At 41.8% G+C, this 16,379-nt stretch overlaps 1 protein-coding gene across 1 annotated transcript in view; it reads left to right on the top strand.

The window, feature by feature from the left end:
* LOC124509842 (potassium voltage-gated channel subfamily H member 1-like) overlaps nucleotides 1-16,379 on the top strand; it is a 194,677-nt gene that overhangs the window by 25,745 nt on the left and 152,553 nt on the right. The window contains exons 2-3 of the mRNA XM_047076454.1: nucleotides 1,034-1,157; nucleotides 4,820-4,926. Coding sequence (XP_046932410.1) covers nucleotides 1,034-1,157; nucleotides 4,820-4,926 — 231 coding nt within the window. The remainder of the gene's footprint in view (nucleotides 1-1,033; nucleotides 1,158-4,819; nucleotides 4,927-16,379) is intronic.

Genomic DNA, 16,379 nt, shown 5'->3' with positions numbered 1-16,379 from the left:
ATTATATGTCACTACTGTTTCACTCTATCCAGTACACATACACAAACAAACCCCTATCAGTTTACAATAAAGAAGGGTTTGTGTGTGTTCTTTCTTTTCTTGAGGAAGGGGTAAGTATTCTGTGGAGAGGAGAGAGCCAAGCTAAAAATGATTATATTTAAATTCTGGATGTTATTTGCTTAATTTAAGGTCTTGAAGAGAAAAAAAGGGACAGTTGATAGAGCACAGAAAATACTGAAGGCTTTTGATTTTCAGAAATGTGGGAAGTGATGAGAACCCACTGAGCAGCCATACCTGCTGACTTCATCCCTGCATCTGAAGCGAACGTGGGCTGGTGGTCAGTGAAAGAGCTCTGACACGTGGCGTCTGCTGCTACAAAAATCTCAAAATCAGCAAGAAACCTTTTGCCATTGCGAGCCTCTTGATCAGGTTCTGCAAGGCTCTAGTATTGGGGGGGGGTGTCTAGTCACTTCCTTACCAAGAGGAGGGCTATCTGGTGTGTTTCTTGAGGCAATCCTCTGTCTCTCTTCCTCTGCCTCCTAAGAAGACTGTCTCCTCTTAGGATGGGTAAATGCTACTCAGGGTCAACAAGGCCAATGTGTAGCTTTTGGCCAAAAGACTGATAAGGCTAAGATGCTAGATGGAGCCCAGAAGAAATTCCTTTTATGTTCTCTCTTGCTCCATAGTACCAGTGTACATTCATTGAGATTAGTTAGAACTTGAATGTATCTCCTGGGAATCACTGGATCTCTGCAAGATTCATCGGTTGGTTGGTTAAGTATGCTTCCTTGGCTAACTTCTTCTTGGAGTATAATAACCTTAGCATTTGGATTCCAAATATTCAGCTCTAAAGGACTGTTCTTTTGTATTCTGCACAGGGCCATTTTCCTGTCGAAGAGACTGTTTTAGAGGGAAACAAAGATACCTGGATTGGTTGACATTATTTATATCCTCATTGAATCTCAACTAATGTCTTGCCTCATATGCCCTTTTCTTTTCTTTTCTTTTCTCCTTCCTTTTTTTTTCTTAACAGATACTAATTTTGTGTTGGGGAATGCCCAGATAGTGGACTGGCCTATCGTGTACAGCAATGATGGATTTTGCAAGCTGTCTGGCTATCACAGGGCGGAAGTGATGCAAAAAAGCAGTACCTGCAGGTATTTATGTTTGGTGTTGTTCTGTTGACCAGTCTATCCTGGTATTTTCTGGAAAAATAAAAATGGCTTACTTGGTGTGGGATTTGCCTTTCTCTCATTTAATGTTTATACGGGAATGTTTATGGTAATATTACCTCTAGTTCAGGCAACATGCTGGGAAATCCAAGAAGCCTTAAAGCATGGTCTGTACAAAATGAGGGACTTGAAGTCACTGAGATGTGGGGGAGGGGTGCTAGAAAAACTCAGGAAAGTCATTTTCTTTATAAAACAGGAATTCAAAAGTTTGTGAGATGTTACATGATTTGAAAGATGATTAAATAAAATTAAATGAAAATGAAATAAAATTTTAGATGAGTAAATTAATTTTTTAAGATTTATTTATTTATTTATTTATTTAGAGAGAGAGAGAGAGAGAGAGAGAGATTGAGAGAATCTCAAGCAAGCTCTGTGCTGTCAGCACGAATTGTGAGATCATGACCTGGGCTGAAACCAAGGGTCAGACACTTAGCTGATTGAGCCACCCAGACACCCCAATGATTAAATTAATTAAAAAAAATACATGACTATTTGAGAAGAATCACTATGATGTTGGAAACAAGGACTTTGTTCATAGGGCTTTTCACCAGAAAAGGAGAAGAGAGCTAGGATTTTGTTGCCTTCTGAATCATTCTGTCACATCTCCGGTCACAACCTCAAAGACAGAGGCAAATGATGCTAACAGTGCACATAGCCTATGCATTTGACCGGGTTACTAACCAGGCTGTACCCTTGAACTGTGGTGCTAGAAACACTCTTTTAAAGCACCTTCACGGTGTGGAGGAGAGCAGAGCCAGCAGAGCATGCAGAGTAGAGCCTGTCCCTGGCCGTGCCAGATGCCCCCCTGCACTGCCCTGGCAAGGTCTTGGCTCAGCACAGCCTTGGGCTTCTCTCCTTGCCTTCTTCGGAGTCTTCTGTCTTCAGTGGTGTTTGCATTAAGTGGAATCGTTTTCCCAGACCTGCCAGATCAAGAAAGCAACTCCTCTCTGAAGGGTGGCAAAACCTGTCTGACACAGGCATAGTCTTTGGTTTGCATTTTGATAGTATTAAATCAGCCATGTAACTAGTTTGGTGAAAAGTATTAAATGCTTTGAAAATACCATTTTCTTATATTTTAGGTGTTTTGGGTCTGGGAAATGGGAAATGTAAGATTCCCCTTCTTCCCTCAAAGATTTGGAAATTATGACTCTTAAATACTGCAATAAAATTCTGTTATATTTGTGGTTCTCCTCATAAGCATCTACATCCATATCTGCGTCTACATCGGTATATACACATATACAATAGAAACAAGTCGGGAGAGTTAGCTTCACTTTTTGGTGTGACTGAAGCAACGTTTCCTTCCCTTTCTTGCTTCTTATTGGCTATAATCAGACACTTAAGTTAGCCAACTTTTTTATGCACAACTGTAGGAAACGTATTTAATTCTCTGCAAGTGTCCCCTCCCTAACAATAAAGTAAACATGCCTTTGTGCTCACTATATTCCTAATGGCTCAGGAACCTCTTTTGCTTATTTCTTGCATTGTAGGCGTATGGAATCTAATGTCCAGGTAAAGGAAACTTATGGCTACCGTTATAATACAGTACATAAGACTGATGGAAGCTGGGAGTAATTATGGCACTTCACTTATTTCAAGTCTCCATTTTACAGGGATTCATTTTACCTTGTGAAGGAAACTGCCAGCATGTATACCATCATGTCACGTAAATGGGGGTCACTTATCTAGCAAATTAACTCAGAGAAAGCTAAAAAGGCAACTGGCTATATAAGATGGTCCCAGAGCTCCGTTTTTACCTCATAGGAGAAGTCCTCTTGTTCTCAGGCAGGGCTAATTTAGTCTTGATCTAGCCATCTTTTTAAAGGTAATTCAACAAGCTCGGTTGTCTGTTTTCCTGATTCATAGATGAAAAGCAGAGTGCTGCATGAGAGAAGCACAAGGTGAACCATAGATAATAATGTCTCTCAGTGGGCTGGGAAGGGACATAATAACACAAGTGACACAGAATTTATAAAGTCAACAGCTAGGGCACATTTTTTTTTTTTATAGAGTGTTGGCAAGCAGAAGCCTACAGTAAGCTCAAGGCTGTTCCAGTATGAGGCCAAGCGAAGCATTGGAGTTGATGGTTGCCTCTGAGGTTCTTTGTAGCTCTGAAATTCTAAGATTCTGTGATTCAAGGCATCAAGAGGAAGTTGGATTGCATTCCACGTGCACAATTTTGGAAGATGGGATTGTTTAGGAACACATGCCACTGCTTCCACATTACCCGAGATTCAGAGGCTGGGCGTTGGTGTCCTTCTTTTCTGGTCACATGCAGGCCTGAGGTGGTCAGGAGTGGCTTTTCCTGCCCCATTGAGAGATGGCTTTTGTCCTCTCCCATTTTGTTAGTGTCCCGTGCCATGGTTTACTCCACCTAGTTGGGGTGTGTCTTATTCCTAGAGGGACAAATCTTGGTCTTCAGACCATATTCATGGTGGGGCCCAGGAAAATGGACAGTCCTGGCAGTTTTCGGGCCTCTGCTGAGAACCAGTATTAGTCAGTAGGAATATCTACTATCGAGAGGTTTTCTCTAATTTTCTTCCATTTACTCATCTCCACCACCCCCACCCTGCCTTAGTCTACTTTTCTCCAAATGTGAGCAGTACTAAGAGTTACAGGATTTTATCATTTCAGTTTTTTAAACCTGGTGCTTTTTTGGGGGTGGGCTGGGTTGGGGTGGGTAGGAAACAGAGCTTCACAGACAGTGGCTGAATCTTCTGTTTCTTTCCTCAGCTCTGCCTTAATGTTTAGAGCATCAAATTGCACCCTTTGGTGCAATTCTTTGGCTGATGAATTTCTGTGATTCTTTTCCCATTCTTTTGTTTATTTTGTTGGGAATTAGAAGAGGAAAAATATATGGCCCACATTTATTCTGCCATCTTTCCTGGGAAGTTTCGCTGAGTTGTATTTCTAAAATGCAAATCTGATTATGGAACTGTCTTGCTTCAAACCTCCCAGTGTTTGCTCCCTCCACCCCATTGCTTTCAAGATAAAGTTTAAATGACTTCACATGGCTTGTAATGCCATGTGCTCCTTCATGATTTGGTCTGTGCTTTTATTTCTATGTTATCTGTTGTGAAATCTCCCCACCTTGTGTATATTCCAGTCACACTGAACTGAACTACATTCAGGTTCCAGAATTAACCTCACTCTTAACCTCTGTGCCTTTGCATATGCTCTTCTTTTGCCTGGAATGCTTTTTCCCTTCCTCTTCTCATTAATTTCTACCTGCTCTTTAGATTTCATTTGCCTCTACCCTGGGAAGCCTTCACTGACCGCTCTGTGCCTGTATTCTGTAATTCTAAAAGTGTTGGTCATACTGTTTCCTGATCCACACTTTTCTGGGTGTCTTCCTTATTATACTGTTCATTTTTGGGGAGCAGTGGTAGAGTGCCAGTCACAGTTGAATTAGTGAAGCTTTCTTGATTGAATGAATGTTTCCATTTGTGTGTGTGTGTGTGTGTGTGTGTGTGTGTGTGTGTTCATTTCACATATCACAGTGCTGGGTATAGGAAACATATTTAACATATGATGGTACAATAGTCAGTATTTGTGGAACTAACTTCAGCTTTTTGGTTGATTTGCAGTTTCATGTATGGGGAGCTGACTGATAAAGACACAATTGAAAAGGTTCGACAAACATTTGAGAACTATGAGATGAATTCCTTTGAAATTTTGATGTACAAGAAGAACAGTGAGTATTAAGACCATCCTGAACCATACCTTTATTTATGCACTTGGGATAGTAAAAGAGGTCCTGTTCCTTTGTTACTGTCTTGCATTTTCTTTTCCTCCATCAGCTGAGTGTTGTTACCTGAGGCTGTTGTGTCTGTTTTGAATTAAAGGTTTGGATTGCCGAGTTACCCTGATCCTTATGGAACATTTGAACTTGTCACCGACCAATTAAGACTTCTTGATCTCTTTTTCTGCCAAGTTGGTGTTTTTCCTGTATGGTGAGCTGTTGGCTCAAGGCATTTGTAGACTTTAAGCCTTCTTGGGGGAAAGGAAGACGTGGGACAGTGACTCTGGCCAGATCCTCTTTGTATTTGTCTTCCGTAGTACCTAGCACAGTAGGTAACACCATCAGATGCCCTATTAGGTGAAGGGGATTAAGAGTACACTTATCTTGATGAGCACTGAGTAATATAGAGAATTGTTGAGTTACTATGTTGTATGCCTGAAACTAATATAACATTGTATGTTTAACTATATTGGAATTAAAAAAAAAAAAGAGTTTCTGAATAGGGGAGGCTGAGGGGGTTGAGTGTCCCAACTTCAGCTCAGGTCGTGATCTCACAGTTCGTGAGTTCAAGCCCTGTGTCGGGCTCTCTGCTCTCAGCACAGAGCCTGCTTTGGATCCTTGTCCCTCTCACTCTCAGCCCTTGCTCTGGTCACATTCTCCTTCTCTCTCAAAAATAAATAAAACATTAAAAAAAATACAGTTTCTGAATAGAGTTCTTCTCCTGATGACCCCAGCTTTCCATCAGAGACAGTATTAATATTCACAGTGGGGTGTTAATATGTATTTGTTTTTGCTACGATACTTCCTCAAAGTGTATTAATGAAGAATTTACATCAATAGCCATACACAGCTTAAAACTTGCTTTTCTCTTAGGAGGTTTCCTGTTGAATGGGGATTAGCTATGTTAGAAGTATGGAAACGTGGGGCATGTGGTCATAGCAGAGCTGCAGAGATGTTAAACAGTACTTTGCTTTTGTTTTTAAAAAACAATTTTGTTTGTTAAGCATTCTGTTCTTTATGTAGGATTGAATGGTAGGTCATAGGTTCAATACAATGTTTCCCGCGTGGCCCAGATAGCACATGAAGATAAGTGTTTATTTTGGTGGCATTCAGAGTGATGCATTTTGCTCTGGAAAGCAAAGGGCACATGTTGCTTTTATCTGGAAGGTGCTGGGACTTTTCTTCAGTACTGCAAGTGTTGGACCAGCCAGCTGAGAGGACTGTTTGTTTGGTGGCCTGTGCTGGTGCTGATCTGAGAGACTGCCTCAGGGCATCAATGAATCCAAGAGGGTTGTTCCTGTAGCTTTGATGCTAATGTAGCTCCTTGTTCCATCTCCCTCTTTCAGCCAGTAGGTCTTGTTCCTACCTCGTTATTAGGCAGGAGAGGAGTGGGGTGAAGACTGTGAATGGCTCTGTGCTGATGGGGAACACAACCCAAAGCACGAGCTCTTACAGGAGCACACTGGCCTTCTCCTCTGCACATGTGCCCTGAGCTAATGAGTCAGTTCAAGGTTTTCCACACTGGGAGCCTTTCGTACGGAACAGTGTGGATTTCCCCTTGACACAGAATACCAATTGGGTAGGTGTATCACAAAAATAATGCTTTGCATTTATATTTTGCTTCAGAGTTTTCAACCTTCGTTAGACTATGCATTTAACTTGTTCAAATTGTATGTGTTTGGCACAGAAAGGAGAGAAAGGGGAACTTAATTTAAATGGAATCAGTGATAGGCGAACGTGATATAAAGAAACTGTGGTTTATATACACAATGGAATACTAGGTGGCAATGAGAAAGAATGAAATATGGCCTTTTGTAGCAACGTGGATGGAACTGGAGAGTGTGATGCTAAGTGAAATAAGCCATACAGAGAAAGATAGATACCATATGTGTTCACTCTTATGTGGATCCTGAGAAACTTAACAGAAACCCATGGGGGAGCGGAAGGAAAAAAAAAAAAAGAGGTTAGAGTGGGAGAGAGCCAAAGCATAAGAGACTGTTAAAAACGGAGAACAAACTGAGGGTTGATGGGGGGTGGGAGGGAGGGGAGGGTGGGTGATGGGTATTGAAGAGGGCACCTTTGGGGATGAGCACTGGGTGTTGTATGGAAACCAATTTGACAATAAATTTCATATATAAAATAAAAAAAAAAATGGAATCAGTGATTTCACTTGCTAGCCCCGTCAGGGGGTATGTACTCCAGAGGGGGTATGCAATGGGAGGGGGGATGCTTGCTGTTCCCTCAGCTGCCTCCCGGGCTGAAGGCCTTGTATTGTGAGCATCTCATTGCACTGAGGGTGACTCTATACTTCAGGTAGACATGGCCCACATATGTGTGCCAATTAGTTCAACCAAGGAATGAGCATCTCTTCCCTCCTTTCAGGTTGTGGTAGGCTTATTGAGAGCTGCGTGCCCGTCTCCAGCGGGGCACGTCAGCCTAGCATGGGACTTTGCTTCCTGAGTGGTGGTAAGGAATTTTCAAGGGTAATTTGGTCATTTGAAATTTTTACCTTACCCTTTGACTCCAGAAAAGAAACTCTGTAGAAGGTATGATTCCACTCTATTTTAAAATGTTGATTCTCTAAGCCCCATACGGTAGGCATGGCTGATGTTATGGATATCCATTGTATAAGAAGTTAAATTCGTTACTCAGGGTCATGTGGAGTCAGGACCTGGTTTCCAGTACTTGTTCCAAGGCCATTCTTCCAAGACTGGGACTATCTAACTGTGGGTACAAGGCAGGGCCACCATATATGGTTGTGCAGGCTACGCCCTACATGGGGGGAGGGGGTGGCAACTGGAAACCAGCTTGTGGTTTGCATGCCGAATCCTCCGTGCACCCTAGCCTAGCGTTACATCTGTGCTGAGGGAGGAGCTTCTCTTTCTGATTTATACAAAAATGTCTAGAGGGCCAGTGGGGAGTTCCATAAAAGGCTAAGCCTGTATGTAAAACATGCAGCATGAAATGCAGATAGTGGTGGTTTCTTCCTAGGAACCTGTTCACCAGCCCTCTCCCCGCCCCCCCCACTCCAAATCCCATCCTGTCCTCAGGAATTTAGAAACTTTAAATTATTTATTAAGCCTGGGAATTTTATATTTGCACTGAATTCTGTGCTTTTTTTTTTAATCGCTTTTTTATTGACCTGCTACTCTATGTCAGACACAGGCTTTATGCTAGGGATGTGGTTATGAAAAGACAGACACAGCCTCTGCCTGTACAACAGACGGTACAAAGCCCTAAGTGGTTTTTTGTTGTTGTTTGTTTTTAATATTCATTTATCTTGGGGTGAGTGCAAGTGGGGAAGGAATAGAGAGAGAGGGAGAGAGGATCTGAAGTGGGCTCTGTGCTGACAGGCTGACAGCAGTGAGCCTGATGTGGGGCTCGAACCCACGAACTGTGAGATCATGACCTGAGCCAAAGTCGGATGCTCAATGAACTGAGCCACCCAGGTGCCCCCCCTCCTTTTTTAAATACTTACTTCCTAAGTGTGTGTGTGTGTGTGTGTGTGTGTGTGTGTGTGTGTGTGTTTTGATGGTGACACCATTTGGAGGAGGTCACTGAACCCTAACTTAGGAGGGCAGGGAAGGAAGTCTTCCTAGCAGACAGGAAATCATGCAGAAACTGAGGGAGGGTGGGAGTTAGGCAGAGGGAAGGGCAAAGAGTAGCCAAGGCTGATGAAAGGCATGTGGTGAGAGCAAGCACTGAAGTTTCAAGAGACCCGAAGCAGGGCTTCTCAGACTTTGACATGCATAAGAAACCACCTGCACATTGCAGTGCTAGTTGTGGTCAGTAGGCCTGTGAAAGGGTCTGAGCCTCTGCTCCTAGGTGATGCCAGTACTGCTGTGCACGTATCACATGCTGCACAGCCAGGACAGAGGGCAGCTATAGTGAAAACTGACCTCCATGCCTACAGGGTGTGTCTCCTGCACGGCTGGATCCCCTGCACCCAGCACAGTGCCTGACACACAGCAAATGCTCCCCCCAAACTCATGGAGTAATTACATAAACATATACACTGAAAAGGGGTAACCATTGAGGCTGGAGGGGTTTGGAGGGACCAGGAACATAGGCACATTATAGAGTTTAGAATTCGCCTTAAGAACACTGGTTGAGAAAGAGGGTGGGGGTGAGGGGCGTTAAAAATGTAAGCAGATTTACATTTTATAAAGATGACTCCAGTAGAATGGGGGAGATGGAATGGAGCATAGGAAACTGGAGGTCGGGGACCCACTTAGGAATGACTCCCCCCTCCTTTGATGAGATGGTTGCAGCCTGCTGGGGGAGGGAGGAAGAGGCAGTTATGAAGGAGAGAGGTCCAGGGATGTCTCCTCCAGGACTGGGGAGGACTGAGTGTGGGGACTTCATCAGTAGTGTCCACTGACTGGCTTTCCCCTCCGTCTGCTTGGCCCTGGGTGGTGCCCAGGAAGTGGGAAGCACCGCGTTTCCTGTCAGGAACTCTACATCTGACCTGAGGTAGAACATGCCCAGTATGTAGCAGAGAGCGCAGTTAAAAGAGATGCTGTATGAATGTTTGTTGAGTGACTTTGAAAGGGCTTGGTAGTTACCAAGAAACAGATGAGTGAAAGAAGCATTTGATTCAGAGAGAGGGTATCAGAGCCGAGGTGGGAGCAGCGTGGGGCTGAACTGACCAGTGATGCCCTCAAGGAGCAGACTGAACAGAAATGGGCGGGAGGAGAGGAGGGAGGAGACAAAATGTCTGGTTCAATAGACTGAAACTCTCAGCATTTTAAAGCAGCGTAGAATCCCACGGGAGAAAAGTCACCCCTGTTGAGATTTTTAGCTGTGAAATGTCATCATCTAGAAGAATTTATATTTTGTTTCTCTGATTTTTAAATTGAATCATTTTTACTATGAGAAACACATGAAGATATGAAGAAAAACAATTGCCCCAAAGACTCAGAGAAATACTACTATGCTATTAACGTTTTGGCGTGTTTAGGTTTTTCTTGCACATGATACATAATTGAGATTTTGATGTGTATTCTTTCTTTTTTCTTTCTTTCTTTCTTTCTTTCTTTCTTTCTTTCTTTCTTTCTTTCTCTCTCTCTCTCTCTCTCTTTTTTTCTTTGTTCTTTCTTGCTTTCTTGCTTTCTTTCTTTTGAGAGCGTGCATGAATTGGGGGAGGGGCAGAGGGAGAGAGAGAATCTCAAGCAGGCTCTACACCCAGCGTGGAGCACAACAGGGGGCTGTGGGATCATGACAGGAGCCGAAATCAAGAGTCGGAAGCTGAACTGACTGACCCACCCAGGCGCCTCTGACGTGTGTACAACTTGAAGTCATACATATATCAATCTTTTATCATAAAAATATCCTCATTAAAATTCCCCATAAATATAATTTAGAAAAGAATTTCATTAATACTTCTTCCATTGTTGGATATTTATGAGTCTCTAAACTTTATTAAACACAGTGCCAAAGTGGGTATCTTCATGTAAAGGTATTTATTGACATTCTGAAATATTTCCTAGAAGTTAAGAATTACACTGTCAGAGAATGTGAACTAAGGTTCCTGAGACACTTTGCCAAACAGTGTTTCAGAATTGAACCCATTCCCAAGTTCACTTGCAGATTTTGAGTCTGACTCATTGTACTACACCAGCACTGCAGTATAACTTTCAATTTATCAAATTGCCTACAATTAAATTTTTTTTTGTTTAATGAGTATTTTTAATGCTAGTGAGACTGAAGTATTTTTTCCTATTTATCTTCCATTTAAAATGATCATTTCTTTGTTAATTGTTCAGTTTCTTTGCTCATATATTCTATTTAATTCTGGTGATTTTCTTATTGGCTTTTTTAGTAAACTCGTAATGAATTGCTTTTTTTTCCCTCTCTCTCATTCTTTACTAGTATTTTCAAGGACAGCCTTGTAGAAAGAATCTTCTATTGATAAGCATTAATGTTTGTCCTACTTTTTAGGAATTGGGAGTAATTAGCAAAAGGCTTCCTGGTGTGCTTTGGAATGAATGTGTGGAATACTATTAAATATCTTCAAGGATGGATTATTTGAAAGATTTCTTTCTATCTGTTGGCCAGCCTGACGAACAAACCCAGTCATTTTAGTAGTGCTATGTGTTTTGTATTGTTACTTCACTCATTCACAGTATGTTGGATAATTTTGTTACATCAATGACAATCATTAATGAACTCATTCAGTAAATATTTGGGGGGGTCGCTCTTGTGCTAGGCACATAGTTTTTCCATTTTTCAAACAAGAAAATCATGAAGTATGAGCTCTGAGTGAAAGCAGGACACTCTGGGTAACTCTCCACAGCATGTGACTGACCTCACAATTTGTGGCGTGGCAGGTGGCCTCATGTTTGAGACTTCTAGATCAGCTTCTCCATTAGAGAAGCTGAGGAAAAGGCTTCTTACTGTGGTTGTGCCAAGCCAGCAGGGAGAAGTTGCCAGCCAAATACTTATTGATTACCTACTGTAGGCCTATGGGTTTGAGCCAAAGAGATCCAGGTATAAGAAACTGACTCTGCCTTTAAGGAGGTTACAATCTAGTTGTGGAGAAATCTAATAGAAAAACCATCATATTTTGCCCATTTTTCTAATGGATTGTCTTTCATTTATTCAGTGCTAGGAGCTCTTTATATGTAAGGGATATTGATTCAATGTTGAAAAATATTTTTCTTATTTAAACATGTTTTCTTTTTAATTATATTTTTTATACCATTTATAAGTAAAATGAATTTATGTCACTATTTTCCTTTATGGTTCTTTATATATGTTTATATATAAAGCTTTATATGGAGCTTTATATATGTTTAGGAAGCTCTTTTCCTTACCTAAATGATAAAAATATTCTTCCTTTTTTCCTTCTGGTACCTTTATAGCTATGTTAGAATATTTAAAACATTAGGGCGCCTGGGTGGCTCAGTTAAGCGTCAAACTTTGGCTCAGGTCATGATCTCATGGTCCATGAGTTTGAGCCCTGCATTGGGCTCTGTGCTGACAGCTCAGCTCAGAGCCTGGAGCCTGCTTCGAATTCTGTGTCTCCCTCTCTCTGCTCCTCCCCTGCTCACACTCTTTCTCTATCTCTCAAAAAATAAACATTTAAAAAAATTTAAATTTAAACATTAAATATGTATTTTTATGTATTATGTGACATAGCAATCTCAATTTATTTTCCACATTGCTTATTCAGTTGTCTCAGTTCTATGTACTAAAGAATTTAGCTCTTCCCTTCTAATTTCAAATGTCCTTTCCTTTTTTTGTTTATTTATTTTGAGAGAGAGAGAGAGAGAGAATATGCATGCGAGGGAGGGGCAGAGACAGAGGGAGAGAGAGAATCCCAGTCTCCATGATGTCAGCGCAGAGCCCCATGTGGGGCTTGATCTCATGAACTGTGAGATTGTGACGTGAGCTGAAATCAAGAGTTGGACGCTTAACCAACTGAACCACCCAGGGACCCTGAAGTGTCCTTTTCTTCTATGCTAGATTCTCACACATTTATGGGCTTGTTTCTCTCCTCACCTTTTCCAGGAGTCCTTTTGTAACTTATTAGCTATGTGAGTTTGATTAAAATGCTCTCCCACTTGGGTTCCCCATGTTTAAAATTGGGGGATAATGTAGTCGCAATCCATCTCATGGTGGGGCTATGAGAAATAAACCACAATGGGCTCCACTGTAAGCACTCAAGGAATTCAATGAATGATATTATTGTTTTAAAGCCAGTGCCCATGGCTCTTAGTTCCTGTGCAGTTGACCTTTGAACAACGTGGGGTTAGGGGTACCAAAGTGTCTCGCAAGTGTGAGTATAACTTTTTTTTTTTAAAAAGATTTTGTCAATTCCTTGGGTCTTTTTTTTTTTAAGCTTATTTATTCATTTAGAGAGAGAGAGAGAGAGAGAGCACGTGGGAGGGACAGAGAGAGACAGGGAAAGAGAGAATCCCAAGCAGGCTCCACAGCATCAGCACAGAGCCCGACAAGGTGCTCAGTCTTACAAACCATGACATCATGACCTGGCCAAAATCAAGAGTTGGAGGCTTAACTGACTGAGCCACCCAGGTGCTCCTGGGTGTAACTTTTGACTCACCAAAAACTTAACTACTAATAGCCTATAGTTGACTGGAAGCCTTATCAATAACATAAATACTTAAAACATATTTTGAATGTTATATGTTCAAAGATTTCTTGACTACTAATAGCCTATAGTTGACTGGAAGCCTTATCAATAACATAAATGGTTAAAACATATTTTGAATGTTATATGTCTTATACACTGTATTTCCAAAGTAAGCTAGAGAAAAGAAAATGTTACAAAAAATCATAATGAAGAGAAAATACATTTACCAAAAAAATACATTTATAGACAATATATTTACAGAGAAAAAATTGGGGTATAAGTCGATGTGCGCAACTCAAACCTGTTTTGTTCAAGGGTCAGCTGTGGTAGATGGTCCTTGTCACTATTTTTCTTTCAAAAAATTTCAAAGATTTCTTGGCCCTTCTTCTGCTTTATTTTTCTACTTGAATTGAATTTCAATTCATCAACTCTGAGAAAAACAAACAAAAAAAGAACAACTGAGATTCTGATTGAAATTCCATTAAATTTATATATTAAACAGGGAGGTTTGACATCTTACAAAATTGAATCTTCTCATCTACAAACAGTGTAACTCTCTCCATTTATTTAGGCTTTGTGTTTTGCTCTTCAATCAAATTTGAATTATGGTGAGGCTTAAGCATTGATTTTTCTAGCTTTTCCCTCATGTTTGAGAGTGGCCCTCTTTCTCAGAATAGGTAGAGGCAGCTTTGGAGTTTCATTAAACACCTTGAGATACATTCTCTTTTGAGTCATCCAAACACCTCTGTGAGGTGAGATTGAACATTTCAATCTTACTGGCAAAGAATTTAAAAGGAAGGGAGGAACGTATCAGACATGTGTGTAGTTTTACTGAATCTAAAGTAATTATTATCCCTACTTTGCAAATGAGGAAACCAATTCTAAGAGGTTAAGGTGACATGGCCAAAGTGTACAATAAACTAAGAGATAGGGCTCAAACCCTGGGCTTGGGAATCCCAATCAGATGTTCTAATGGCCAGTAGCCACTGCTTCCCCCTGGTGTTCTCTCATACTCTCTGTATTTGTTATTTATCTCAGTGAAGGTGACCTGAGACCAATTGGTCTGTTTCCTGGGGCAGCCGCCATGCTCTGGTCTAGTTTCTGGATCTATCTGAATGGCTCATGCAGCCATTCCCGTGAGCCAGTGATAGTGGCTTGGTCAATTCTGTTGCTGTTGAATATGGCCTGGCTGCCTGGTTACAGAGAGTACCTGGGAGGAGGCCCAGGGTAGGAGGAAGCCTGATGGAGGCCAAAAAGTCCCTTGTACATCTGAGCCTTGCTGTTTTGTTATCTGACTTCTGGGGTTGAGAAACACTGTAGCCAGGTCAAGTTGTCAGGTTCATTACTCCATGACCCAAGGGAGCTAGTAAAGGATGAGAATCACAGAGTGACCAGGAGGAGGGGCCTACCCCGGGCTGCCCTTCCACTTGCACTTTCAGCCAGGAAAGACCTGCTATCCCAGCAGCAGCTGCCTTTGCCATCAGCCTTTGCTGTGTTTTTCCTAGATTTGTGCATTGATCTTCCTTTATTTATTATTCACCCTTTGTCCTTTTACAGAAACAGGACATCAAATACTTGCTTTTCTCGATTTTTCCACTGTAGCCACTTGGGTGCAGAGGCAGAATTTTCCTGATTAACCTCATCTCCCTGATTTTGTGACTGTATGTGTGAATATTTGTGCATGCATTGCTTCTCTTTATCTTGGTGGAAAGAATTCTACTCCAGAATCTGGGCTCTAGGAGAAATCCCTGGCCTCTGCCTCCAGGAAGCTCCTGAATATCCTTGGGGGCATCCAGAGGGATGGAAGAGAAACTGAGTGGGGCTCCAGGGTCTGGACAGCCTATGTACACTTGAAGCAACTGTTCCATATATTGAGACTTAGAGTAACGTTTCACTAGTCAAAAATGCTTTGCTCTTATGATTAAAAGGTTGGAATTACTGTTCTGTGCCACCTAGATGGGACTCATGTTCTCTTTTGAAAGAATTTCAGAAATAAAAATTTAAGCCCATTCTGCTTGCTTTCCTAGATTTTGTAGGGAATGGTAATTTGGGAGAGAGGAAGTTCTGAATGACTGTGAAGACACTGGAAGTAGGATTTATTTCTTTGAAACTCAGCAGGCATTCTTAGAGTTCCTACCCTGCCAAGGTTGTTGGTTTTCACAACTCCAGAATGGTGCCTCCTGGAGTTGAGCCACATAATGGCCTAATGGGATCCTATGAAAGCATTGCACTAGATGCCATTTAAATAGGGGTGCAGGGTGATAAGACAGCGGCAGTATTTCAGATATCTTGCTCCAGAGTGGATTATGGTCGAATTAAGGGAAGAGTCCTCAATTGTTAAAGTTGGAAGGGGGCCAACTCATAGCACTTTCTTTCCCTGCCTGTGATCAGAACCAATCAAGAGAGATACAGGAATCAGGCAAATGGAGGTTAAAATATCACTTTTAAGACCAGTAAAGCTGATCCTAGAGAATGTAGTTGATGTCTGTGTTCAAGTAAAGTTTCTAAAAGTGAATTCTAGAATCAGACAGACTTACCCACCCAACACAGGTAGCACTGGAGAACCACAGGTTTCTACCAGTCATCCCCTGCCTTTTTGACTTCTCCCCTACCATCTATAGAATGGGGACACAGAGCAGAATGCAGATTCATCTCTAAGAATGCAGATGTGGAGAAGTGGTTGAGCTAACATATCCAGTTCTTGACCCCAAAATTACCAACCCAGGGAAAAGACTCAAGAGTTCCTTCGAAAGATGTCTCTCCACGAGGAAACACGGGATCGGGGAATAGGTTTCCTCTCTCAACAAGTCCAACTGATCAGCTTGAGATGAACTCTAAGGCAGTGAATACTGACTATGGGAAGTTTTGGTATGAGATTCATATTTATTTACTGAAAAGAAATGATAAGGATAGCATGTGTTTACTCAGGGAACATTTCTGGAGGAAACATTGGGCACGGTTTGGTGGAGAAAAGCACACAGCCTTAAACAGTTTGACGTGTAGAAATGGGGAGAGTCCGGGGCGCCTGGGTGGCTCAGTCGGTTAAGCGGCCAACTTCGGCTCAGGTCTTGATCTCGCGGTCTGTGAGTTCGAGCCCCGCGTTGGGCTCTGTGCTGACAGCTCAGAGCCTGGAGTCTGTTTCAGATTCTGTGTCTCTCTCTCTCTCTGACCCTCCCCTGTTCATGCTCTGTCTCTCTCTGTCTCAAAAATAAATAAACGTTAAAAAAAATTAAAAAAAAAAAAGAAATGGGGAGAGTCCAAGATGAGCTTGAACTCTAGCAAAGTGAAAAAGTCCTCCCAGCATGACTAA

The sequence above is a fragment of the Lynx rufus genome, unplaced genomic scaffold, assembly GCF_022079265.1.
Source record: "Lynx rufus isolate CCGP_SWC_20201006 ecotype Redwood Valley unplaced genomic scaffold, mLynRuf1.p SCAF_15, whole genome shotgun sequence".
Classification (NCBI taxonomy): Eukaryota; Metazoa; Chordata; class Mammalia; order Carnivora; family Felidae; genus Lynx; species Lynx rufus.
Note: the sequence above shows the minus strand (reverse complement) of the source record. Positions and strands in the feature narration are given on the sequence as shown.